The following is a 25,722-nucleotide window of genomic DNA, read 5'->3' as shown; positions in this document are numbered from 1 at the left end:
AGCCGGTGGCATCATCACTGACAAGCGCACCCATCTGTCAGCTGAGAGTGCCGACCGGCTCACTTTGATAAAAATGAACCACCACTGGATAGAGCCTTCATTTTCGTGCCCACTTGTGTAAAGCACCCCAACATGAAACTCCATGTCTGTGCTCAACCTCTCCAATTCCTCCGCATCCTCATACTCATCCACCATAAGCGTTGCACAATTCTGCTACTACTAGGCTCCCTCCACCCTGATTTCCTACAACTCTGCTGGTTAGAGGCTCCCTCCACCCTGATTTCCCACAACTCTGCTGGTTAGAGGCTCTCTCCACCCTGATTTCCCACAACTCTGCTGGTTAGAGGCTCCCTCCACCCTGATTTCCCACAACTCTGCTGGTTAGAGGCTCCCTCCACCCTGATTTCCCACAACTCTGCTGGTTAGAGGCTCCTTCCACCATGAATTTTCCCAAACTGGGCTGGTTAGAGGCTCCCTCCACCATAAATTTCCCCAAACTGGGCTGGTTAGAGGCTCCCTCCACCATGAATTTCCCCAAAAACTGTGCTGGTTAGAGGCTCCCTCCACCATGAATTTCCCCAAACTGTGCTGGTTAGAGGCTCCCTCCACCATGAATTTCCCCAAACTGGGCTGGTTAGAGGCTCCTTCCACCATGAATTTCCCCAAACTGTGCTGGTTAGAGGCTCCCTCCACCATGAATTTCCCCAAACTGTGCTGGTTAGAGGCTCCCTCCACCATGAATTTCCCCAAACTGTGCTGGTTAGAGGCTCCCTCCACCATGAATTTCCCCAAACTGGGCTGGTTAGAGGCTCCTTCCACCATGAATTTCCCCAAACTGTGCTGGTTAGAGGCTCCTTCCACCATGAATTTCCCCAAACTGTGCTGGTTAGAGGCTCCTTCCACCATGAATTTCCCCAAACTGTGCTGGTTAGAGGCTCCCTCCACCATGAATTTCCCCAAACTGTGCTGGTTAGAGGCTCCCTCCACCATGAATTTCCCCAAACTGGGCTGGTTAGAGGCTCCTTCCACCATGAATTTCTCCAAACTCTGCTGGTTAGAGGCTCAATTAACCCTGATTTTCAAAAGCAATGTTGGTGCCAACCTCAACTCACTACAAGGGCCAAATTCACTGCTGGTGACAAGCTCTCCTCACTCCAAGGGCCAAATACACGTTTCAAGGTGTTTTTCCACTGTCTGAGAGGTGGTATTGAGTGTGTAAAATGTGTAGTTGTTAGGCTGTGATGTTGGGGTAATAGAGGGTCTTTGGTGTTTAAGATGCCCCCAGACATGCTTCCCCTGCTGTCCCAGTGTCATTCCAGAGGTGTTGGCATCATTTCCTGTGGTGTCATAGTGGACTTGGTGACCCTCCTGAGACGGATTTGGGTTTCCCCCTTAACGAGTATATGTTCCCCATAGACTATAATGGGGTTCGAAATCCGTTTGAACACTCGAACAGTGAGCGGCTGTTCGAATCGGATTTCGAACCTCGAACATTTTAGTGTTCGCTCATCTCTATATGGCAGAGGATGGAGATTATATTTCCTTTCTCTGTCATACATGGTTGTGTCTACTGTATTGGAGTCCTGAGAACTCCGATACAGTAGAAAGTGGGACGGTGCTGAAGGGAGGCACCAGATGAACATTCTTGTGCTCCAAATCGCTTGTGGGACCCTTCGGGGATGGGGGTCTTGGGCAATTACCCAGTCTTTCCCCCCTAACACCGACCCTACTTCTATGGCAGAGCAAGGACTTTACAGCTCCCTGCTCTGTCATAGAGTTTAACTACATTGGCATGCATAGCTCGCTGTGTGTATCACGGTGAGTGAGCATTATGTAAAAAATACTGGGACAGTATAATATGCTCCACAGTGGCCCCCACACAGTATTATATGATCCGAAGTGGCCCCCACACAGTATTATATATTCCACAGTAGCTCCCACACAGTATTATATGCTCCCAAGAGCCCCCCTCCTTGAGTCGGTGCTATTATTATACTCTGGGGTCTGATATTCCAGGACACAATTTTTTAGATATCTCCAGATCAGACATGCACTGTCCTCTATGTTCCCTGAACAGCCATTCACGATTTCTGACTACCCGCTAATAGGGAATCTTGTTCACAGGGACCTAGGTGACTGGCCTCTAACCTGTGCACACTTAATTCAAGTCAAGGTGTCTCTATTAGATGCTCCGGCTCTGGAGCGTTAGTGTACTGTTATTTCTGACGTTACAGATGAGATGTTTCAAGAGATTCTAGAATCTCCTTTGTATGTATCTCCCTCAGCTAATAATAAATAATAATTTTTATTTTACACCAATGTTACTTTAAAATGGGACGATTATCTCACCCAGGTTGCCTGAGGTGTTCCTGCCTGTTGTCAGACTTCTGGCATGTGATCTGGGTTTGTCCTATTATACAAGATTTCTGGCAGGATGTTGTAGCTCTCCTAACAGGGATCTTGTCTATGCCTGTGCCATTTACTCCAGAGGTTTGCCTTTTTGGCATACTGGATGAGGAGGTCTGGCAACACCACATTATAATCTTCCTGTGGGAATCCTTGTTTTACGCCCGGAAAGCCATCGCACTACACTGGATGGCACTGCGACCTCCATCAGTGTCAATGTGGAGGAAGCTTATTAACTCCATTCTTCTTTTTAATCAGATTGTATACAAGGGAAGAGGTTGCCCTCAGAAATTTCACAAAGTATGGGGGCCATGGTGTAGTTCCTCTGCAACCCAGTATACTACCCCATCTTTGCGATCTTCTATACATTCCTTTATGCCCAGGGAATAGGGGTAGTCTGGAGTAGACCTATTGTGTCCCTTTATGTTATCCCATTTTATGGTTTAGGTATGTTGTCTGTAAACTCATATAGTATGTTATATTGCTCTGACTTTTGGGTTCTGCCGAAGGGCTGGAGATAAGTGGGTCATACTATAGACCAAATCTGGAATGGGAGGTAGCAAAGTGACATGTTTTCTTTCTACTTCGTTTCTTTTGCTTGTTCTTTCAGGTATGCCCTTGTTTATGTATTAATGTATATTTTTCCTTATACCATTTGTTATATGTTTGGTATTTTATTCATATGTCTGATGTATCTTCTTCAATAAAACGAGTTTAAAAAAAAAAAAAAAAAAAAAAAAAAAAAAAGCATTTTTTTTTTTTAATACACATTTCCCATACTTTATGGTCTACGGATTCATGAAAAATGGGCCGCCCACACAGATCATCCATGTGCTGTCCATGGTTTTCAGGAACCCCAAGACTTTTAAGAGATCACATTAATCCATGCTGTTGTGGTATTGTAGTGTTATAGCTATTGAGTTGTTCCAGGGTAGAAGATCTATCTTAAATATATCCTTTTAAATACTGGCACTACTTTTCTATACACCAATCTTGTGTAACCGATTCAGCCATTCTAAAATCCTTAAATATTAGAAATAAAGGATTATCACTGTACACATTTTCATCAAGCTATATGCCACCCAGACCCAGTAATTGTTTTCAGTTCTAGTATTTTGAAGGTGGCGCCGCTGCTCCCCTTGATGGATTACGCAGGTGACATTTAATGGAGACATTTCATTATCCCTAATCATGTCATGGGATTTTCCAATCGAAAATATAGGCACTACCATTACACACATTATTTTTGAGAGGGCCCACACTTTCAGTTACTAGTTTATGATCTAGGCAGTTGAAAATTAATTCTGGATTATTTTTATCTTCATTGGCAATTCTCTCTTAATTTTGCTTCCTGTAATTGTTGTCTACACAATTTTTCACTCAATTTTTTAGGGCTGCATCACTGCCTTCTTAATCACTTTCTTTTTAATTTCTTTTGCCACTTTCTTTTTTTAGGGCTAGTTCACACGGGGGCAAGGAGGCGGATTTTGACAGTGGATTTCGCCTCACAACCTGCCTCCATACAATGGTTTTCTATGGAGACCACTAGTGTTCTTTTTTCCGCTAGCAACATGTTGCCGCTAGCAGAAAAAAGAAGCAAGCTGCCCTTTCTTCAGGCGGATTCCGCGGCCCGCAGAGCTGCGGCTTCCGTCTGGCGGCAGCAACCTCCCGAGTTGTCCCGTTCATTTCAGCCGTCTCTGGAGGGAGAAGCCGCGACCGCGTTAGTCGTGGCAGGCGGGTTTTGACCCGAGAGTGTCGCAGCTCCCCGTGTCACTCTCGGTGCCAAAATCCGCTGTACCGTGTGAATGAGCCCTTACCGTTTTTTTCCATAAGAAATGTAAGATCTCGAGGAAAGGTTCAAGCATGTTGAATTGTACGTGCCTAATTCTATTTTTTTTTTTCTCAGAGGCGTTTTCTGACAGCAGCTTTGTTCCCTCATCATTTCGAGTACATGTACACTCCGCTAAGCAGAGCATGCATGTGTATGGGTGTTCAGGAAAAATAGCTGTGGGGTAAATCTGCCTTTGGCCAAGTGACTGAAGTTGTGTAGCCTTCACACAGCTAGTCCATCAGAATTGACCAACACAGTGTTTTACACTATAGTGAGTTACCAAGTCTTAGGACTCCCTTCCATTTTGAAACACTTAATGGTAAAGGCGCATAGTAGTAGAACTACTGTGTGTGTATGAACCTAGTCTTCAAAAAACATCCACTAGCTGTAACTAAATAGAGTTTATATAGTGAAAGTAATAATTTGTGCTAAATTCTTAAAGTATCATTAAAAAAACAAAATGGATTTTCTAAAAAAACATGAAAAAATTAAATTTGAGCCATCTGGAGAAACAAGTTTGAATGTAGACAAGGTTTTGAGGCAAGGAGCCATAGAATAGAAAAAACTAAATCAAGGTGGTAAAATGATACGTTTATTAAAACGAAAAAAAAAAAAAAAAAGGATTAAATTTGATGGAAAAGTTTGCAGTCCTGTGTGATCTGTACCATTACAGCAAGGTTGTCCTTAGCATGTGTAATGCAATAGCAGCTGGAAGAGGCACATGGATTTACAATCAGATGGTATGTATAGTTCTTACAGTCCCGGTTTATTTCTCAAGCCTAGATACAAATTCAAACCACGCTCTAAATGTTCAATTATTACTTAAATGATAAGATTATTTTTGTCTATAATAGAGTTTATACATATTTTATTAGGAGACCACTCATCTTCAAGGCACAGAACAAAAATTCCTTAGTTAACCTCCAAAAGGCTATTACTTGGCTAAAGCTACTGATCCATAGTGCCCTGTTATATTCTGAGTGGCTTTTATTCTTCTGTTACATAGTCTTACAATTTAGCTCTTGTCTAACTTACCCGACAGATATTGATTGTGGTTCAAAACATTACTTCTTATCCACAGGCATAAACCTCTTGATGGAGAGAAAAATAAAACAAAACACAGCAGCATCCTCGAAGGAGCAAGGTTTGTACACAGAGAGCCTGAATTAAATAGCTAGTTATTATTGTGCACAGTATTACATTTTCAATGCATTTCCAGCACGGCGCCTTCAGGTCATGGAATGTTGTAACAGGAGACTGGATAAAGCAAGATTCAGTCAGAGTCTCCACCATCATCACTCTGCACCGTTGCTTCCACCTATTGAAAAAAAATTATAGAATTAGCAAAGAAACTAGATAATGAGAAGATACCATGTGAGGACCTTTCACCACTTGAGGCACGTGCGGTTTTATATACCGCTAGAAAGTCGACAGTGTGCTGAATTCAGTGCACTATCGGCTTTCATGTTCTGTATCCCGGGTGAAGAGCTATCGGTGCTGGCACCCTAGCTCTTCACCGTCAGAAGAGCGTTCCTGACAGTCAGTCAGGAACACCCTTCCTCACAGCAGCGCCTATAGCATTGTACTGTGAGAGTGGTGAGGAACGCCCCCTCCCTCTGCTGATATTGCTCGTCCATAGTGGGACACTGTCGGCTTTCTAGTGGTATATAAAACCGCATGTGCCCCAAGTGGTGAATTCCTCTTTAAAAAAAAGCTATTGTGCCATTCCTATTATTCATCCTGGAAATGTATGTATTAAAAATATTAAGTGGGGGGCAACATGGTGGTTCAGTGGTTAGCACTGCAGCCTTGCAGCTTTGGAGTCCTGGTGTTCAAATCCCGCCAACGGCATAAAACCATCTGCAAGGAAGTTGTATGTCCTCCCCATGTTTGCATGGATTTCCATCCCATATTCCAAAAAAGACATACTGATAGGGAAAAATGTACATTGTGAGCTCTATGTGGGGCTCACAATCTACAAAAAGACAAAACAAAAAACAAAACAAAAAACAAACAAACAAACAAACTTTAGTGGTATCATTCCCCTTCTGAGTATGGCGTCCACAGACAGTCTGATAGTGACAGTGTCAGCTTGTGTAATGAAACACACATCAACATGATCATTACATTTTATACCTTTTTCTTACAAAAATGGTTCAATACTGGCAATCTGTTCAGTCTGTAAAGATAAAACTTCAGATCTTCAAGAGGCTTTCTATTCTTTCTTACAAAATGTATGCCTGTGCCGCTCCATATGAAGCTGCCTAACAGCCGGTATATATCTGCTTTCTGCAAATAAAATTGGGGGCTAGGCCTCTAAGGCAACAATAACATGAAATCCACATCTGCACTGGAGACTCTATTAGGAGCCACCATCACAGGTTCAATCAAAAGGTGGACACTATTCCCAAAACTTTAGACTCCTTTATGGTCAATGGAGTCTGCTAGAAGTAGTTGTTGTGACAGACCTAGTGGGTACTTTTGTTTCTTGTTCTTATAACAGCACAGAAAAACCAGAAATGATACCACTAATGTAAACATAGCCTAACACAACTTTTTTCATAGGTAATTATTTACTAGGGTGTTTTTCCTTAAAGCGTTCAAACATACTAATGATCTATTGCAAGAACAAGTCATCACTATATTAGATTGATGGGGTTGCAACACCCAGAATGCATACCAATGACCTGATACACAAAGAATAAAGCAGGATGCAGACAGCTGACTGGTGGGGGTGCTGGATGTTGAACCGCCACCAATCTGCAATTGATGACTTAAGAATAGCCTGGTAAATGCTTTTCATTTATTTCAGGATTTTAACTTTCAAATAACATAGTGAATGTATAAATAAATGTAGATTATTACTTCATTGTAATAAGTTACCTTATGATTGACATCAGTCTGCTCTTGAGAAGTTGCATCATAGTCATGGATCGATAATGTAGCAAGCCAGCTTGCCATGGACTTTTCTTCTATTTCAGTCTGAATAATTGTAGGATAGATGTGTGCTTTCTTAAAGGCCTCAATTTGTTCCTCCTCTTCTGCCCAGTCCAATGACTCATGAAGGCCATCATTCCCAAAACGCCTATTATACTTCTCAAAGTGGACCCTCTCCAGTACCAGCCCCAGACCTGGAGCTTTGGGTATGTCAACTTTTTCCTCTCCCCAGCTCCGCTGCATTATAGATGGTGGCGCATATCCTTTCACCACTGCAATAACCAGTCCAATCATCTTGCGTATCTGATGCATCATGAAACTCTGCCCCTTAACTTTAATCACAGCCAGCTCCAGTCCCCTTTGTAGGAAAGGTGGCTCACAATGCATCTCCATGATATAACGCTTTGCACTTGGGTCCCAGGGTCCTTTTTGTGATGTGAAATTATGGAAATTGTGTGTACCTTTATAAAGAGCAAGCAGTTCATTCACTTTTTCCAAAGTGTCCTGTCCAAGCCGGAAACTTTCCTCCTGCACATCGTGGTCTTTATGAGCAAAAGCAAAAGTAGGTAGGGTGTAGGAATAGGTACGAGCATCACATGAGTTCTTGGAGTTAAACCGCCCGGTAACTCGTTTCAATCCTGTGATAAGAAAAACAGATCTGTCAAATGTTAGGTCAGGGCTTTCACACAATTTCATGACTACACAGTTCCACTGTAAAAGCTGCACACGAAACCCCCTAATGACCAGGCCATAGGCAGGGGCCATCTTAAAATAAGAAAATGAGTCCCCTGCCACTCAGTCTGCAGAGCTCCCCCCGCTGGTGTTTGTTGAAGATGCTACAGCCTAAAACTGACCTTAGCAATACACCTCTGGCCTTAAGCTCCCTAAAGTGCTGTTGTTGCCACTCAGACCATATCATTTCCTGCATGCACCAACCAGTGCAGTAAGAGTTGATCCTCTCACTGTTATGACATCACTCATCCTATTTGAGCAGGAAGTGAAGTGCTCCAAGGAGCTGAAGGCCTGTCCCAATGCACCAACTGCTCATTTCCTCCAAATCTACTAAAGTGACAAAAGAACAAAGGTATATTATTTTCACTGTGATGTGCTCTGTAAAATGGTGGTGCCAACTGAATATGCATAGAGGAGGCGTTAGACTCCTCTTAAGTTTATAATTAATGTTGAGCGAACAGTATTAGTCGAATACCTCGCCGGCATAGGAATGCGTGTAATCAGCCGAACACCAAGGGGTTAAATGCTCCGAAGAGTCGATGCGTTTAACCCCTTGGTGTTCGGCCGATTTCACGCATTCCTATGCCGGTGAGGTATTCGACGAATACTATTCGCTCAACGCTACTTATAATGTATTAAGATATTCCTGTATACTAATGTGCAAGCCCTCGCGGGCAGGAACCTCTATCCTGCTGTGCCAGTCAGTCATTTTTAGTATTATATCTGTTTGTATATTTTGTGTACTGTATGTAAACCAAATGTTGGTTACTGTCTCTCTAATACAATTTGCAGTTGCATGTACAGTTACTCATGCAGTCTTTTGTAGGTTCCAATGACTAACTGCACAAAGGTTCCTGATCTACATTCAGGTCATGGGAAAACTTGGTAACCTAATTAAAGGGAGAGTTATCAGGAGTCTTTCTGGGGATCCTGACTGAAAGGGTCAGACAGCTGGACCTGTAACTTCCACCAATCCCAGCTGTAGAAGAGGTGGTTGTTCTAAGAACAAGAACTGTTAGCACCTTTTTTCTTAAAGCAAACATGTCCATGCAGCGTTTAATCCCCTGACTCTGTTGCAACACCAAGAGATGTTTCTGCAGACCAAGGATGCATATTACAAATACAAAAAAAAAAGCTTTATTGGCACAACCGAAAACACAATTGGCATTGCCAAAGCAAAGAGTGGTTGGAGTGAGGTGGGGGGGTGGTTTGGGGGAGTAGTCTTTGGGGTCTTTTCCTTCTTGTTTGGTACATGTGGTTATGGGTGGGCGTAGGGTGGGTGATTAGGTGCCGATAAAGGGGTTTAATGGTCTTTTGGGGTCTTATCTTACAACTGTTAAAAGACAATGGGTGATCATTAAAGGGGTTGTCCAGGAATTGGAGAATCCAATGGAGGAGTAAAATTAGAAGAAAAAAAAAAAAAAAAAGAAAAAAAAAGCATATTCACCTGTCCTTGGCATTGCGTTGTCTGCTGCTGGTCTTTGTTCATTCAGCCTCACATGACCACTGAGACCAATCATAGGCTTCAGCAGTTGCTGGAAAGGGATTGGTGATGTTCCTTGCCAGCAACCATTGAGGACTTCTGACATCAATGCACTACCATGTTTCCGCTAAAGTAGGACACCCCCCAAAAGTAAGGCATGAGGAGGGATTTCTGTTGAACTGCCTAATATAAGGCACCCCCCGAAAATAAGGCATGCCCAAATATCACTGCAGCCGGCTGAACACTATGCGATGTGCTCCATGTGCAGAGGAAAGCCGGCTGCTGCCTCTGCTGTTGTATCCACTGTTCCTGCTGCTGTCGGATGAGCTGGGAGATGCCCACTGTGCATATGCTGCGGGCAGTCGGCTCTCCCAGCTCATCCCAGAGGCAGAGGCAGCAGCCAGCTTTCTTCTGCACACGGAGCACAGTGCACAGCATCCAGCCAGCTGTAATGCCAGTGAAGTGAGGCTCTTGAGCCGCCGGAAGCCTCGCTAAGCCCCACCCACCACTTCCGCTGCCGGGATGAACAGCAGCACCAGTGCTGCTATGAAGATGAGAAAGATAAGTAGGATACCTTACCCCCCCTACCTACAACCAGCAGTCAAGCCGGCGCTCCGCTAAGGAAGTGCCGGCATGACTGCCGGTTGTCACAAGACGTCCCCTGAAAATAAGACAGGCCCTATATTTAGGACAACAATTTAATATAAGACACGGTCTTATTTTCAGGGAAACACAGTAGCACAAGACCAAATGCTCACTGACAGCAGACAACAGTGCACCGAGGACAGATGGGTTTGCTTTATTATTTTATTTTACACCTTCTCTGGTCTCCACAGTACAAAAATAAAGTATACTATATATACAAAACAAGTATACTATGTTATGCCAAGTGCAGAGGCTGATACAGCCCTGCCTCACAGGAAAACAAGGAGTAAATCTCTTTGTCTTGCCCCTTCAGTCATGGCACCAAGGAACCACTTCACAAAAATGTAATCAAAACAAATGAGATTTCCAAACTAGAAGGATTACAGAAAGACCTTACCTAATATTCTGATGTGGGAAGGCAAGTGGCTGTTAATTTTTTCCACTATGTTGTCGATCAACCATACCTTCAAAGACACAACTTGCCCAGCGGCAGAAACCCCCTAAAATTAAAACATAAGCCATTAAAGGGCTATTTGTGAACCTGGCTGAAATAGAAGCAACTGGGTTAATATCAGTAGTACCAAGTAGGATGACTGGAAATATAGGCCAAGTGATCTTTTTTTTGGGGGAGGGGGGATAATTTCTCTTGTACTTGTCATTGTATTAGTCTAAATACAAGCAACAAATGGGCTAAGAGTACTCAACATAAATAAAGACTATGAGCAATACAAATAATGTATTTACCAAAAACACACAGAAAAATAAAACCAAACATCTGTACTAATAAATACATAAAAATATAAATAGAGTCATTTTATATGAGGGACCAGGAACAAATTTTCACAGAATGTACTCTACAACGGTAAGATAAGGAAAATATTGCATTGCACAAATCAATTGCTAAAACCCTTCAGAAAGAAATCCATTCCAAAAATATCAATATTAAAACAGCATGACATGATATCAACTAACCAATATGGATAGAATGCACAGAAGCTCATGAATAAAATAAGAAACAAGCAAAATATGATAAGTTATAGCCCAAAACAGACCTTGTGGGAGGAACAATGAGCATATTCTGTTCTGTCACATTACAAAATGAAGATGGAGTGGTGAAACGGGGACAGTAAGGGTATGGTCACACTGTTTCAAACAGGACTTTTCTCTCTGCGAATTTCATAGTCTATGGGGTCCGCAGGTAACTGCTGTTTTAGTGGCTTGGCTCTAAGTCGTTTGAGTCCCCCAGCAGACCCGAACTACTGAGACCCAGGCACAGATGTGAACCTGAGACTTGCATCGTCTGTTTTCCAAACATCCCACTCCTATCTCCAAGACATTTCTGTGGCGATGCTCTGGAATGCTCTACGCTGGACAATCAGATTAATATGTCTGTTTGCGTCCGTTTACAACCATGTCCGTTTTTTCAAGCAGACAAAAAAAAAAAAAAAATCCCACATATAGGAGTTTTCTGTCCGTTTTTTTTTTTTTCAACATTGAGGTCTATGGGCAACGGAAAGTAACTGATAGCCATCAGTTACAGTCCTTTTGTGTCCGTTATAATAGGTGTCTGCTTAAAAAAAACAAAAAAAAAAAAACAGAAAAAAAAACCAGACACCTTCTGTACAGTCACCAACGGTAGTGTCAACCCTACCTTACTCCTCGTTTGACACAATAATTCTTTGACATACTGTATTGTACTTATACCCTTTGTTTATATATATCGCCAACATATTCCGTAGCGAAACAAAGTTATTATTATCATCATCAGTCTATGTTTGGCTACTAACCACAATGTCCGTGTTTCTTTGCTGAAGCCATAAAGGTGGAATTTAATTTTGGTTGCAGGAAAATCCATGCTATAAGAACTTCATTGTGGTTTCCTTTCAGCAACAATGGACATCAGTGTTTTCTGATAGCAGGTAGTTTTTTTCCCACACCAATTTCATCACACTCAGCAGACCCAAAATCAATGTGAAAGAAAAACGCCACCTCTGTTATCAAGTACATAACGCGCAACGCCCTATCATTGCTGCTGTGCTTTTATTCACCAAGTGGGTGGGAATTTGTTGTTCTCTAATAAAATAAAAGGCTATAACCAACTTTGTGAAGCTAGTGAGCACAGCAAGAATGAAATCATATATGGCATTAGTACTTTGTAATTGGTTCTCTTTAACAAGATTGTCAGAATGTAGAGATTTTCATTGGTATTGGTTGGTGATCCAAATGGACCCTGTGTGTGCGATTGCTAAATAAATTATAGATCACAGTAGTTACAAATAACTCAAAGACATAATGTTACCAGTCTAAGACCCACCTTATCTGTGCGTGCACATCGTTGAAATGACATCTTTTTCATGTCCTCTGCGTGATTTTCAGGAATACAGCCTGACTGAACTAAAGCCTGCACAAGTACATCTTCAATTGTTTTATACTGTGAGGAGCCCACATTTCTCTGTGCAACAAGAGAGATAAAAGATCAGCCAACAATGGCAACATTACCCTGGTAAATGGACAAATGTATGGCATCTTAGCCCCGAACAGTCCCATTAAAACTGAAAACCCTGCTGAAAATGTCATTATTGAATTTACAGCTCGAGTAAATATTGCTTTTTCCTCTGTGTTCCTCAGCTCATAACTTTTTACATTTTTCTTCAACGTAGCTTTATGAGACCTCATTTCGCAGGAACATAGCTCCAAAAAAAGGAAATAATGGTCACATGCTGTGCAGGACTTCCAGTGCCAGTGATCAGACCACCAGGGACAGGCGCGTATGATTTTTGAGTTTTTTTTGTTATCCCTTTCCCAGCCTCCTCTGTGCTTTGTCCAATTCCTGGACAACCCCTTGAATTAGGCGTGTATATCGTATGTACAGAAGCATGCATGAATATGTTTAATATGTAGCTCAAATGCAAAGAGGTTAGAGCAGACCTTGTATTAAAATTTTATACAATTTTAGAATGAAAAACAGGAACATCTTAGTAAATCTTAATAAGTGTAATCTTAAAAAAAATAAAAAATTACAATTCACAATACTAGCCTGATTTCTGCTTCTGGGGCTTACCATTTTCAAGTTTTCTGCTTCAGAAACTGCTTCTTTAGATCTACTAGCTCACAGCACTACTAGCTATGTCCTAAGAACTGACTGAAGTATATCAGTGAAGGTCGTGTGCTCACTACAGTGCCATCGAGGCCAGAAATAGAGGCAAATGAGACTAGTTGAACTGCACCAAGTCTATAATCAGAATACCGCTTGACAACTTAGAGAGGTTGCCTAGGATAAATTATATATTTTTTTTATATTAGGACTCTGAAGGTAAAAAAACAAAAGAACATACTCACCAGTCCCTGGTGCCTTCCAACGCGGTCCAGTCCTTCTGTCTTGTTTACATAGAAGTCCCTGCCACACTGTGACATTCAGAATCCCTTTCCTTAGGCCATTGATTGGCCTCAGCGGTTACATGCAGCGGGGTCAGACCTGGTTTGCATCTGTGTTCGGCAAATCCGTTTGAAATTGGTATTTGAAATCTTCCCAAACTTATTTCATGCTGTCCAGATTAAAACCCATTAATTTCATTGGGTTTTAAAAGTAATCCGCATGTATTAGTTTGTGCCATTTCCGTCAATTGGTGGGTAGGGTTTCATATGCAAAGCCACACTGTCCGACTACCTCCAGTTTAGCTCTGCCCCGAAATTAGCGTGTAGCTCCGCCCACCACATAGCGTGATCCTATGGACAACTGAAGAGCCTGTGATGTCATCAAAGGTCCTATAACACTTGGATTTAGCTTGTTCTATATAGAGTCCCCTAAATCCTAGTAGGCTAAAGGACCAGGTCCTTCTGCCCACTAGCTTTTAGCCTGCTCTATATAAGAAAGCTAAATCCTAGTGAGCAGAGGGACCAGGTCCACTAGGATTTAGACTGTCTTATATAAGAAAGCAGCACTCATTTCCCCCCTCCTTTATCTGAGAGCAGGAAGCTAGGTCACATGTGTGGTGTAGACACAGAAACAGCTACAGACACAAGCTCGTTCCCGTGCACTTAGCCCCTAGCCCCTCCCTCCTGACAGCAGGCAGCTATGTCACATGACATTTGAGCAAATAATCCCAAGGGCCATAGGAACGCAGTGTCAACAATGAAGTGAATAAATTAAGATAAAGGACAAACAAAGCAGTTTTGCTGAAGCAGTGTATTTAGGAAAAGTCCTAAATCCACATTAAAAAGCAGTATAGATAGGATCCTTGTGATGGGACAACCCCTTTAACATAAAGTAAAAAGAAAGTTCTATCTATCTATTCACACTAACATTGGAGTCCACAGTAGAATCCACTTAAAATCAGTGGAGAGAAAAGTCCTGCAAGGAGGACATTTCTCTCAGCTGGCTTCAGTATAAAATTCTCAGAAACCGTGCAGATCCCATTATAGTCTATGGGATCCGTTGGCTTCTGCGAGTATCCAATTTTTAAACGAACAGGGTCTCGGTCTTTAAAATCCCCATGCGGACCCAAAGGACATAAACCCGAATATTAGTGTGAATCTAGCGTGATATCATTTACCTGCATTCCATGGTAGCCTTTCCCAGAATAAGCCATAAGTAGCACCACTTTCCTCTTTGGATGTTTCTTATTCTGCTCTTCATGGTCCACTTTCAACCTCTTGGCATCATGTCCATTTTCCTCCAAAGCCTTAGATTCCTCTTGGAGACAAGCTGATTTCCTAGTTTCTCCTCCAACCTTTGCTTGTTGCTTAGGTTCCTCAGTTAATATATCAGCCATGATCAGAAGTTATATGGACTCCAATATCAGGCAAAATGTAGAATAACTTTGTTTGTAACGCTTCCTGTAAGACAAAGACACAATATGTAACAGAATTATACTAAATCTGTAAAATATATGGCAATACTAAACAATATATCCAACAACAGATAAACATCCTTATTCATTCCCATGAGGGTCCCCTGGCACCGCAACAAATTTGGGCAGAATATTCTGGCACAAAGTAAGCTAGCTAAAAGGTGGTATAACCTTTAAAGGGATCCTATCTATAGAATCCCTTCTTCTACAAAGGCCAAGTCAAAATAGCCTTTATAAAGGCTATTCTTCTCCTGCCTTTGTTATTCTGATCGCGCGTTCTGTGAATTTTCTTCTTTCTTCCATATGTAAATGAGTCTTCAGAAAGCATGGGGGGGGGGGGGGTGTTAAAAAGCACAGGGGGTGTTGACTGTATTCAGACGCTTTACTGGTGAAGCTAAGGTATATAGAGCACTGGGGGCCAACCTTCAGCTCTTGCTGCCCAAGAAAGATGAAGGATGAATGATGTCATAGCAGTGAGAGGCTCAACTCTCATTGGAGAGGGTGGTGAAGGCAGGAGGTGGTAGGGGTCAGAGTGGCAAGAGCAGCCAAGGCCCGCCCCCAGTGCACCAACTACCTTATTTGAATACATTTTCAACATTGTATTTCTCAAAATCAGGTAGTGGCTCCCACAGGGCCTAGGACTTTAAGGGCACAGCGGCAGCCATTGCGGTTTTTTTTCTTAATAGGCCGTTTCATGCTGGAGTTAATCGAGCAACTAACAGGCCCTATTTACTAACCAATCCCTGCTCATGGTTGCAGGTGTTTCCCCTTTGGTGACTGTGAGCAGGAGGGGATCGGTAAGTGAGGGTGCAGGCCTGTGAACCAAACAAACACCACAATTATTATACTCAAGGGTCTTTTTTTTTTTTTTTTTTTTTAGAAAGACCCCTGAGTTCGCCACAGGGCCCCGGCATTCCTAGTTATACCACTACTTTAAATCTACAAAAGTGACATTTATAACAATGTATATTACTTATCACAGTGATGACAGATGAACAAACAGCGTGTGGTCTGACTCACTGTGGCAGTGGTCTCACCACTATTTAGGGGTCTCACCACTATTTAGGAGTCTCACCACTATTTAGCAATCTCACCACTATTTTAGGGGTCTCACCGCTATTTTAGGGGTTTCGCCACTATTTAGGGGTCTCGCCACTATTTAGCGGTCTCGCCACTATTTAGCGGTCTCGCCACTATTTAGCGGTCTCGCCACTATTTAGCGGTCTCGCCACTATTTAGGGGTCTCGCCACTATTTAGGGGTCTCGCCACTATTTAGGGGTCTCGCCACTATTTAGGGGGCACTCTAGCTGCCAACTTTATTTCATTTTTGGATTCACAACTGTGTGTCGTAGAAGTCCAGCCTCAGATTTTGGTGATTGTCGCCTCCTGGTGACATTGTGCTTGTAGTGAGAATGACTATTGCGGCCACTACAGCCCTCGCCTACTGGGCAGCACATACTGCCATGACCCCAGAGCAGGCAGCACACCTTCACCTCAGCCTTGGTTTGTCGAGACATACCGCCGGCATATGGTACGGCTATGTATCGGGCGATCACACGGCTCCGGCTCCTGTACTCCATGCACAGCGCTCCACGTGCCCGGGCTCAGCGGGCATCACACGGAGCAGGGCAGGCAGCCGCCCCCTCAGTGCGCTCCCTATACCGCCCGCAGGAACAGAACACCCGGTACAGCAAGCAGCTCTAACCTGCGGAGGATACGGACACCCGACTCGTCAGCTTCTGCTGTGTATCCGGCTTCAACACGTGGGGAAGACGGCTGGTCTCCAGCCCTGAGCACTACAGCTGGCGATGAGGGTCAAACTCCTACAGTATTACAGCAGCGCGATGTCACATAAGTGTGGCTTTAGCTATGGCATTCCCCATCTCTCACAAATCACGATGTAGGAGCTCCCCCTGCTGGCACATCTACTGATCACACCTTGTATAGTTATATAGGTATAGTTCACATTTATATACTGTACAGTAGCCAGAACTGTGAATATATAAACCTTTCAGTAATACCGCCTAGCATGCAAAAACTGCATCAAAGGGCAGTGAGAACTCAGCCATTTGCCAGTAAGTTTATGTTCAAATCTTAGTCCATTTATCTACATAAAAAAGAATGCAAACATATAATAATATAAAGCCAGAGCTGTCTAAATTGCGACCATGTTAAAATGTCTTATTTCACATTTGTCTTTTTCTTAGCATGGTGTTGTTGGGCCTCATTCACACTGCAGAATTTGTAAGCAGTTTTTTTCCCTAGTCACCTGGCAGCAAGCCTGAGATTGTACAGTAGCAGCAAAGTGGGAGAGATTTAAGCAATCCTCATGCACACTGTGCAAACAGATCTGTGCCGCAGGTTTTCAAGCTGCAGCGTGTCAATTTATACTGCAGGATTTTACTGTGGCTTTCAGACTTGGCAATGCAACTTGTAGTGATTAGAGATGAGCGAACACTGTTCGGATCAGCCGTTCCGAACAGCACGCTCCCATAGAAATGAATGGAAGCACCTGGCACGGCGACCGGCTGACAGCAAAGTGTATGTGCCAGGTGCTTCCATTCATTTCTCTGTGAGCGTGCTGTTCGGAACGGCTGATCCGAACAGTGTTCGCTCATCTCTAGTAGTGATTACTATGTGAATTCAGCCAAAAAGACCCCTAATGTCAGAGACATCAAATTGGGAGAACCCATCGCCAATGGCAAGTCGGGGCAAATGCGGGTGTGGCCTTTATATAAAGGTCAATTTACACAAATCCAGACCTAATAATAATTTAATAAGAAAATTGCTAGAGCCTTATTTTAATATTTATTTTCATTGTTATTTTTCTCTTCTCAAGTTTTTAACCCCTGCATATGTATGATATATAAAGAAATATCTCTATATCAGGGGTGCTCACACTTTTTGAGCATGTGAGCTACTTTAGAAACTTACCAATGGATAAGATCTACTATCCATTTCTTGTGGGAAGGGCCAGGGTAGGCCAGGGGCGGAGCCTGGGCGGACTAGGGGTGGGGCCTGTGGGCGTGGCAGAGCGTGAGAGCAGGAGACAGCTCTCCGGTGTCTGCTTGTTCACAAAGCAGGCTGAGAATCATCCCCGGACACTGATGAACACGGAGATGATTCTCAGCCTGCGCTGTCAACAAGCAGACACCGATCCCACGATCGACCCATACGACCTTCGCGATCGACCGGTCGATCGCGATCGAAGTATTGGGCACCCCTGCTCTATATGTACGTTGTATGCTTAGAAAATATCTTTTTAAAGGGAGTCTGCCAGCAGGAAAATGGGTCAGTTATCTAGAGTGGAGAGCGAAGCCCCAGCAGAAGAATAAAACACCCCTAAAAATCCTTTTCAGCTAATTTACATAATGAAAATGGAGCTGTAATGCAGAATAAGAAGATCATCTTTGGAAAGTGTAGATGCTGCCTTTCATGGTATTGTCATTAGTTTCATATGGACTTTCCTGCTGACAGACTCCCTTTAAATATACAATGTACTGGTATATAGATATATCTCTATATACAGTACAAATGCATTACGTAGGGACAGTACAATACTATTGCAGCTCGGTATAAGAAAAAAACCTTTACTGAAACTAATAGAGCCTTTGGTTCAGTCAGTAAGTTACAGCCTGAGGCTAAGGCCCCATGGGCTGTGAACGCATTCCGGTTCTTTTTGCAGGAAATTGGTGGGCGGGGTTTCACTTGCTCTGCTTAGCTCTCTTCATAGCAGTACATATTTGCAGTCAGTAATTGGGGATGGTTGTAAATAAATGAGCACAGTATAACTGGAAGATGCACAATATGAAGCTGATGTAGCAGAGCTGGATTTAATAGGTGATGAGAATCCCAAATTTACATGCTACAGGACCACAAGTCAGCTTGCAATAAACTCAGTTTTAGGTCTCTGTTACATACAGAGGTAACAGACTCCCTGTCTCAGCCCTTATCAGCAAAATTCAATTAGCAGACTGATAACTGAAAGAGGAAGATAAACAGCTCAGAAATACAAGCTGCTTCGAGCACTCAGCTCCCCCTCCCTCTTGAGAGCAGGGAGCTACTTGTCCTGGGCGGAGAGATAAGATCATCCCCAGGTCCGTGGTTATGGAAATGCAGTGTAAATAATGAAGTGAATAATCTCAGATAGTAGCCAAACAAAGAAGTTTTGCTGAAGCAATGTATTTAGGAAAAGACTTAAATCCACATAAGCTAGCAGTATAGATAGGATCGTTGAGATGGGACAATTCCTTTAAATACCTTTCCAGTATTCTTATTAATAATATTGTTATTGAGTGACACTAATATTACCAGGGATGTCACAGTGCACTGAATACTAAAGAGCCAGCAGCCTGGCGGAAAACAATAGTCATGAGGTGACTGAATGAATGGACTTGAAAACTGGGAGATTTTGGGGGTGAGTTGATATATCTCGGTCTTTTCTACAGTGGAAACAAGCTAAGGCTAGGGACACAAGGGGTAAGCTCACAGAAGGTAAGCCCACAAACCCACTGATATTTAGCAACGTAATGGATGAGGTTTAAAATAGTTTTCTGGTCCCAAGTGGATTTTTCACAGGACAGTTATACATCTGTGATTTGTGGGGATCCAACACCTACACCCAGATTAGTTGTTTCGTCAACCTCCAGCCACCTGAAGCTGCAGCAGTGGACAGGAATCGCGTGCAGAAAGGAGGAATAGGAGCAGAAGTCCTGTCCACTGTATAACATTGGCTTTGGGGAATTGTAGTGCTGATTGTATTTCATGAATAGGATCGGCCTGCATGCGCTTGCCTTCTATTGCACCTGGAAGATGTCGGAACAGCTGATTAGTGCTGGGTCTGGGTATCAGACTCCCACACATCATTTACTGACTATCAATTCTGTGGATGTATGTGTATGAAAACAGTTTGAGGCCAAATCTTCCTTTTGGGCTTAGGTCCCACATTGCAGAAACACTGTTTTGGATGCGATTTTGCGGTATCTGCATATTGCAAAAAAAAAAAAAAATCTGCTTTTTCAAAAACATATGGTGTCTCCTGATTTAACAATGAAGTTGCCTTACAAGGCTTGAACCCAGAACTTGGTATATTCAAAGTTGCCACCCTACTGACTGAGCCAGAGGCGCCGTTATTTTCAATGGGAGAATTTTTCTTTAACCTCTTCTTATGTCTTTCCCTACATTCCCTATTGGTATATAGAGAAATTGTTCTGTATCACATTGTATGCTTATGCTACATTCTGTTTACGAAGTGTACATAAGGGAGTCTGGAAAGAAGTGAAATTTTTCTTTTATGCCAAAAGTGACCATAACCACAAAACATTTAAAGTATGGTGGTCATTTCGTCTAAATTCTCAGGATAAGCGGTTATATGTTGGTACATGAGGACCAAATGACTTCAATGGGAGCCGTTAGCTTCTTTTTTCTGCTAGCTAGTAGTGGAAAAAAAGAAGCGACATGCCCTATCTTGCCATGGATTCCACAGCTGGATCAGCCGCGGCATCTGAGGCTTGAGACATGCTCCAGTGTACGCCCATTCATTCGGACCTACAGAGGAGTGGGATGCGCCAACGTAATGCCAATATTGCATCGGCATTCCATCACGGCAAGCGGTGCGGAATGTTCACATGGCAAAAAAAGGTTTCCGCGACTTTTTCCTCAGTGTGAACATACCTATAGGAAGCCCTAAGGTCAGACTGAAAGCTGTCTTTCTCATCTTCCTCTCTTTCTGCTCACACCTCCCCCTTCCTCTCTCCATAGACTTCTATAGAGATAAATCAATTGAGCCATGTGACCTGTAGTCTGTCTGGAGAGGGATATAGCAGAATTTTTCAAAACAAATTTAACTTTAGCAGAGGGAAAGGAAGCAGGTAAGTAGTCCGATAAGAGCAGAAAGAGGCATTTCTCTCCGATAGAAATTCTGTGATATATTTTGTGTGTTGAAACAACAGCGCCTACTTAAGTTTAGGGCTCCCTGGCAACTCAACTTCAGTCATCTGTAGGCCCACTGTACGGAAGGACAGCACATGATTTCGGTTTCTGTTCTGGTTGTCCTAGTCCCTTTATCACAACCAAGTAGCTTGAAGCCCCTACGGTTGTCTATGGTTGGGTTTACAAAGTGCACTTTTGCGCAAAAACCACATCTGCTGTTTTTAGAAATGATGTGCTTGTTCCATAAAAACTCTTTGGTTTTTGTTTTTTTTGTGTAAACCCGGCCTACTGGTCACTTGATCATTTACTTGCTTTCAGTAGAAAGGATGATGACAAATGCTAAGCTTTTGAGAAGATTTAGGTCTCTTCATCGGGCATGCCATGTCATTATATCTTCAGTTAGCCATTAAAAAGGTATTAACTACAGAAGACTAAAAGATACATTTTTTTGCTTTCAGTAGGACACAAAATTGCTCACTCAAAGCACTTGGCCCTGTGCAATAATGGCTGTGATTCCTTGATAGGATAGATATATTAGAACTCACAACAGTTTTCTTCATAAATCTCCCGTTCCCTGCTGGGGTCTTTTTTTAAGACTGGTGTATGATATGCCAGTCTTAATAAATTTGCCCCATTGTGTATGGGATGGTTTCTACCTTGCAACGCTAGGGAGAAAATTACAGCCTCTATTCTAAAAGGAAGTAAAATAGGTTAATAAAGTATAGTAAAATTGTAATAAAAAAAATGAAAGCACTAATACTTTAACTTATTTTTAGTTTTAAATAAAAACACAATTCATTATCAAGGTTTTATTTCTTTTTTTTTTCCTTTTTACATTTTCTTATTGAAGGTATACAAATAAGATAAATCAATGCAACGCACAACAACAAAAATGGAAGAAATCAAATACAATCATATCTCAAACACTATCCATTCTAATCTTTAATCATTTTTTTTATACAAAAGCAGACAATCCGTATCATCTCCAACCAAGTGTTTTATCACCCAAACTGGCAAATTCCACATAAGTTTTCATTATACAAACAGCATACTTTGTAGGGAAGCCTACTGAAAAGTTATGTCTACATGTGCCACTAACTAATATCAGAATTCTGTCATTAGTTTAACCCTTCCACTGTAAAGGAAACCGTGGAAAAGTCAGGTTGACTCAATCCAGCAGAGTCAGTCTAGAAATGTATGCCAATGGTGCAACTTTGGACTTCAAAACCAAGAGTAGGGGGCCTGCTGGCCAGTCAATAGCCATCTACCAGAAAGGCTTGCCCAATGTCCTGCACTGAATTAGTAAGGCTTTAAAAACAAAAGTCTTGTAAAACATTTTTCCATCTGGGCACTCACACAGCATACATAAGCACACATAACAAAGCATAACAATTTACCTTCAATTTTATTATAGATAGTAGGCTTCAATGTGAGTATCACTTTCCTGCGTACGTAATACTCTTACAATGGTACTAAATGAGTTAGAAGGGCACTTTTCATTGTGAAAAATCTGAGATTTTTTTTCTTACTTTACCTTTTTATTCACTTATTGTATTTTTGGCTAGCACACAATAAATACCAAATCTTTGAATAAATGCTACATACAACATAAAACGTGATAAAAATGCAACCAGCTAATGGCAAACAAAACACAATTACTTCACCCTTGTGGCCAGAGGCCTAACACTACCGAACACAGTTGTGGAAAACCGATTAATTCCTAGGTCTCTTTCGGCCTCAAGGCGCTTAACGTTTATCGACTAAAAGCATTAAATAAAATTTCAAGTATTGAGAAGTAAGATTGTAGAAGCAGTGGTGCATGGTCTTGACATGTTAGTACAACGACCAGGCCTCAGTAGACTCTACTACACAGGACTACCAATGGGTGCAGGGTCTCTGCTAGACCCCGGAACCTGAAACTAAGGCAACACCAAAAATACTATCGGGTGACAATACAAAGTGATGTTACCTTCACTGTGTACTTTCTGAACATGACCAACTGCTCTAAAAGACCTGTAAACCATAAGTTGTTGAGTAATACTTCTGGATCTAAGCAGAGTCCTTATTCCATTATAGCAGCTCCAATCAGATCCCATTTCTGCCACATGAAATACTATTATATATATATTTTCCTGCCGTTATCCATTAGCTGATTATTCCATGCCATTTTGCATTCAGGATTGTTATTATGGCCATGTATTGCATACGATAAGAATCTTCTCCAGAATCGATGCTTTGATACAAACCCCTCTTTCAAATGGATTGTATGTATTTGGTGGATAAGTGTTTTTGCAGTGGCAATATCCCAGAGTTGGCAGCAAAGGCCTTGATGAAAATCCTTATATAGGCATCACATAGGTCCATAGCGCTAATAGTGACCCTGCCAACGCAAGTATGGTAAATCTGTGTCATCAATATCAGCGTGAAGAGGAACAGCACTAGTGACTATTTTCTCTCTTGCACATACGTGGATCAAACAATAACAAAACTGTGAATAGGAAGACAAAGCAACAAACGTGATAGTCTTATCTTACTGCAATTTACAGTTCTTGTAAAATCTACATTATATACATATATATATTTATATACACCAAAGTATTTACACTGGTAGTGTAGTACAAAAGGAAAGAAGATTAGAGAAGTAACCTTGGTTTTCTGATAGCTTGGCATTTAGTCTGTGCCAATTCTGAACAGCCTTTCCACCTGAATAGAATACACTCTTTGTATTTTCAGGACAACAACATGTTGGTTGACATTCTCAAATCTTCATTAAAAGTGAATATAGTGCAAGAAAAAAAACCTATTTATAAAGAGAACATGCAGGGAAATGGTTTTACTCAGCACTGCACTACGTCACTCTGTGCTGTCCTCTGGAGACAGTTGTATTTGCTACATGACGAAGTTTCTTCAACAATATAAAAGTTTATGATCCACATGCTTCACTTGTTCACTAAATTCCCAGGAACGTTTTAGTGAACTTGTCAAGACGGAGAAAAAACAAAACAAAAGTCTTTTGAGCTTAACGAAAAGCAATATAAAGGGGCACACCCGGGTAACAAGATCGTGTCAAATCCTCAGATTAGTCTCTAGCCTGGGGCTGGTACGTTGTGTAAGGTCCATGAGAAAAACTCCATTCTGTGCAAAAGTAACTCCAAGCCCTCTGAGCCTTGGCAAGTAAACTACAGTAATTACTCAATTTTCCTACTTGATAGTATTGAGATTTCCCATCATTAAACTGTATTAGTTCTCTGTAACTAAGAGCACGGATCCAACCAACAGAACAGCTTCAATTGAGACTGTACAAAAGAAACATTAGATCTGCAGAAAATATAATGACTGTCTTATGTAAAATATTAAACAGTGATTTTAGAAGCGCGCCCTGTAAAGTTTATGCCAGCTGATGAGGGGAACATTACGGGCACAAAAACAAAGGAACCTATGACATTGTGGCTTCACATCCTAGTCAGGCTATGTGGTTAGATTACAACTAATAGTGTCATCAGTCTTGCTTGTACCACTAGACAGACTGTGGCTCCATTTTGGCTTTGATGGAACATCTTATTAGCTAGAGTATTTTTGCAGTAAGCTGGACACGCGCCACATGTTACACACACTGAACTCTGAATGCACTCCTTCCCATTCATGTCCTTAGAGATAGCTTGACACCATGTTTTATTATTTCCACTGAGTGGTCCTGTTGCTATAGTGTTCCTCGATCATAACATTAACTTCATGATAATGTATGCAGGAGAGAGAAGATTGTAAAAATGTAGTGGGGGTGCTGAGGGAGTTTCCATAAAGGTACAGAGAGAACTGATCCTATATGGGATTCATCTTTGATAGTCGGAAATGTAGATCATGCTGTAGACTTGAAACTGTACAGTGCTGGCAATGATTTTCTTCCAAAATGAGAGGAAATGTAACAGGAAGACGTCCAGGATACAGGCTCATGCACAAATGCTGCCTTGTAGTGCAAACAGTCTGCGCTCTATACAAAGTTTACCTAAAAGAAAGAACAAAAACTTTCATAGGGTGTGCATGGTCCATAACTACTACAAGGCAAATATACCAATCTAATCCATATTTACAGAAGAAACAATATTGAATCTGTATAGGACTACTATAATAAGTTATTTCTTTGCCTTTAAGAGTCTATGGATAATGATCAGTAAAAGCAGTTAGGGGTTATACACTTGGTTCTTCATACTTTCTATTAGTAAATCAAGTAAAAGCATGACAATAATACTATATAGATGTATAAGAGAATGGTCAACAACAGCCACTCTGTTCAGAATAAGGCCAAACAGAAGAAATGGTCAGTATATACTGTAGGTCTGGCCATACCTGGATCTATATGACATCCCTATTTTTTGTAGTCTGTTTGATCAACCCATCTGACCTGTCTATCTACCATAAGGGCCAAAAACTACTTCTCTCCCTCTAAGTATCTGTCTTTTATGACAGTACATCACAACATTTACATCAGATAACTTTAGACTGGATTTCATGACAAGGATTTAATGCTTGGACATTTGCTATTCCTTGAAATCATAGCACAAGAACAGCTAGAAAAGCCGCTTCCTAAGCACTGAGACATATCCTCTTACCAGACAACACAGCATCCTGCCAGACTGTGTGCACGTTACGCAACAGGCTCTCCTTCTATGAAAGTGACAGCTAACATTATTCAGTAGCGGACATTATGATGCAAACTTACATTTGCTGATATTCTCTATATCTGCCTGGTCAGTCATGAAGTTCAGCAATCCGTCCATCAAGAGCAAAGCTTTATGATATCTCTGCACACAGTCTTCTCGATGGTGAAACATTTCATCCAGGGCTGCTGACTGCACCTGTAATAAGATTAAGAACACGTCAGTATTATGGTATTACAATAGGAACTAAA

At 41.9% G+C, this 25,722-nt stretch overlaps 2 protein-coding genes across 3 annotated transcripts in view; both read right to left on the bottom strand.

The window, feature by feature from the left end:
• Positions 1-4,866: 4,866 nt before the first annotated feature.
• Positions 4,867-16,668, bottom strand: PUS1 (pseudouridine synthase 1). Its single transcript, XM_075262480.1, has 6 exons — positions 16,591-16,668; positions 14,588-14,870; positions 12,349-12,486; positions 10,432-10,534; positions 7,121-7,812; positions 4,867-5,555 (listed from the first exon to the last, which is right to left on the bottom strand). Exons 2-6 carry the CDS (start codon positions 14,804-14,806, stop codon positions 5,511-5,513), a joined length of 1,197 nt encoding a protein of 398 aa, XP_075118581.1. The 5' UTR covers positions 14,807-14,870; positions 16,591-16,668; the 3' UTR covers positions 4,867-5,510.
• Positions 16,669-24,431: 7,763 nt separating this feature from the next.
• The window catches only part of ULK1 (unc-51 like autophagy activating kinase 1), a 62,398-nt gene continuing 61,107 nt past the window's right edge, over positions 24,432-25,722 (bottom strand). For both annotated transcript variants that reach the window (XM_075274842.1, XM_075274852.1), the window contains exons 27-28: positions 25,534-25,669; positions 24,432-24,819 (exon numbers count right to left, since the gene is read on the bottom strand). In XM_075274842.1, the coding sequence (XP_075130943.1) occupies positions 24,764-24,819; positions 25,534-25,669 (192 nt within the window). In that variant the 3' untranslated portion in view covers positions 24,432-24,763. The remainder of the gene's footprint in view (positions 24,820-25,533; positions 25,670-25,722) is intronic.

The sequence above is a fragment of the Leptodactylus fuscus genome, chromosome 1, assembly GCF_031893055.1.
Source record: "Leptodactylus fuscus isolate aLepFus1 chromosome 1, aLepFus1.hap2, whole genome shotgun sequence".
NCBI classification, from domain to species: Eukaryota; Metazoa; Chordata; class Amphibia; order Anura; family Leptodactylidae; genus Leptodactylus; species Leptodactylus fuscus.
The sequence above is the reverse complement of the archived record's forward strand: the minus strand, read 5'-3'. Positions and strand labels throughout refer to the sequence as shown.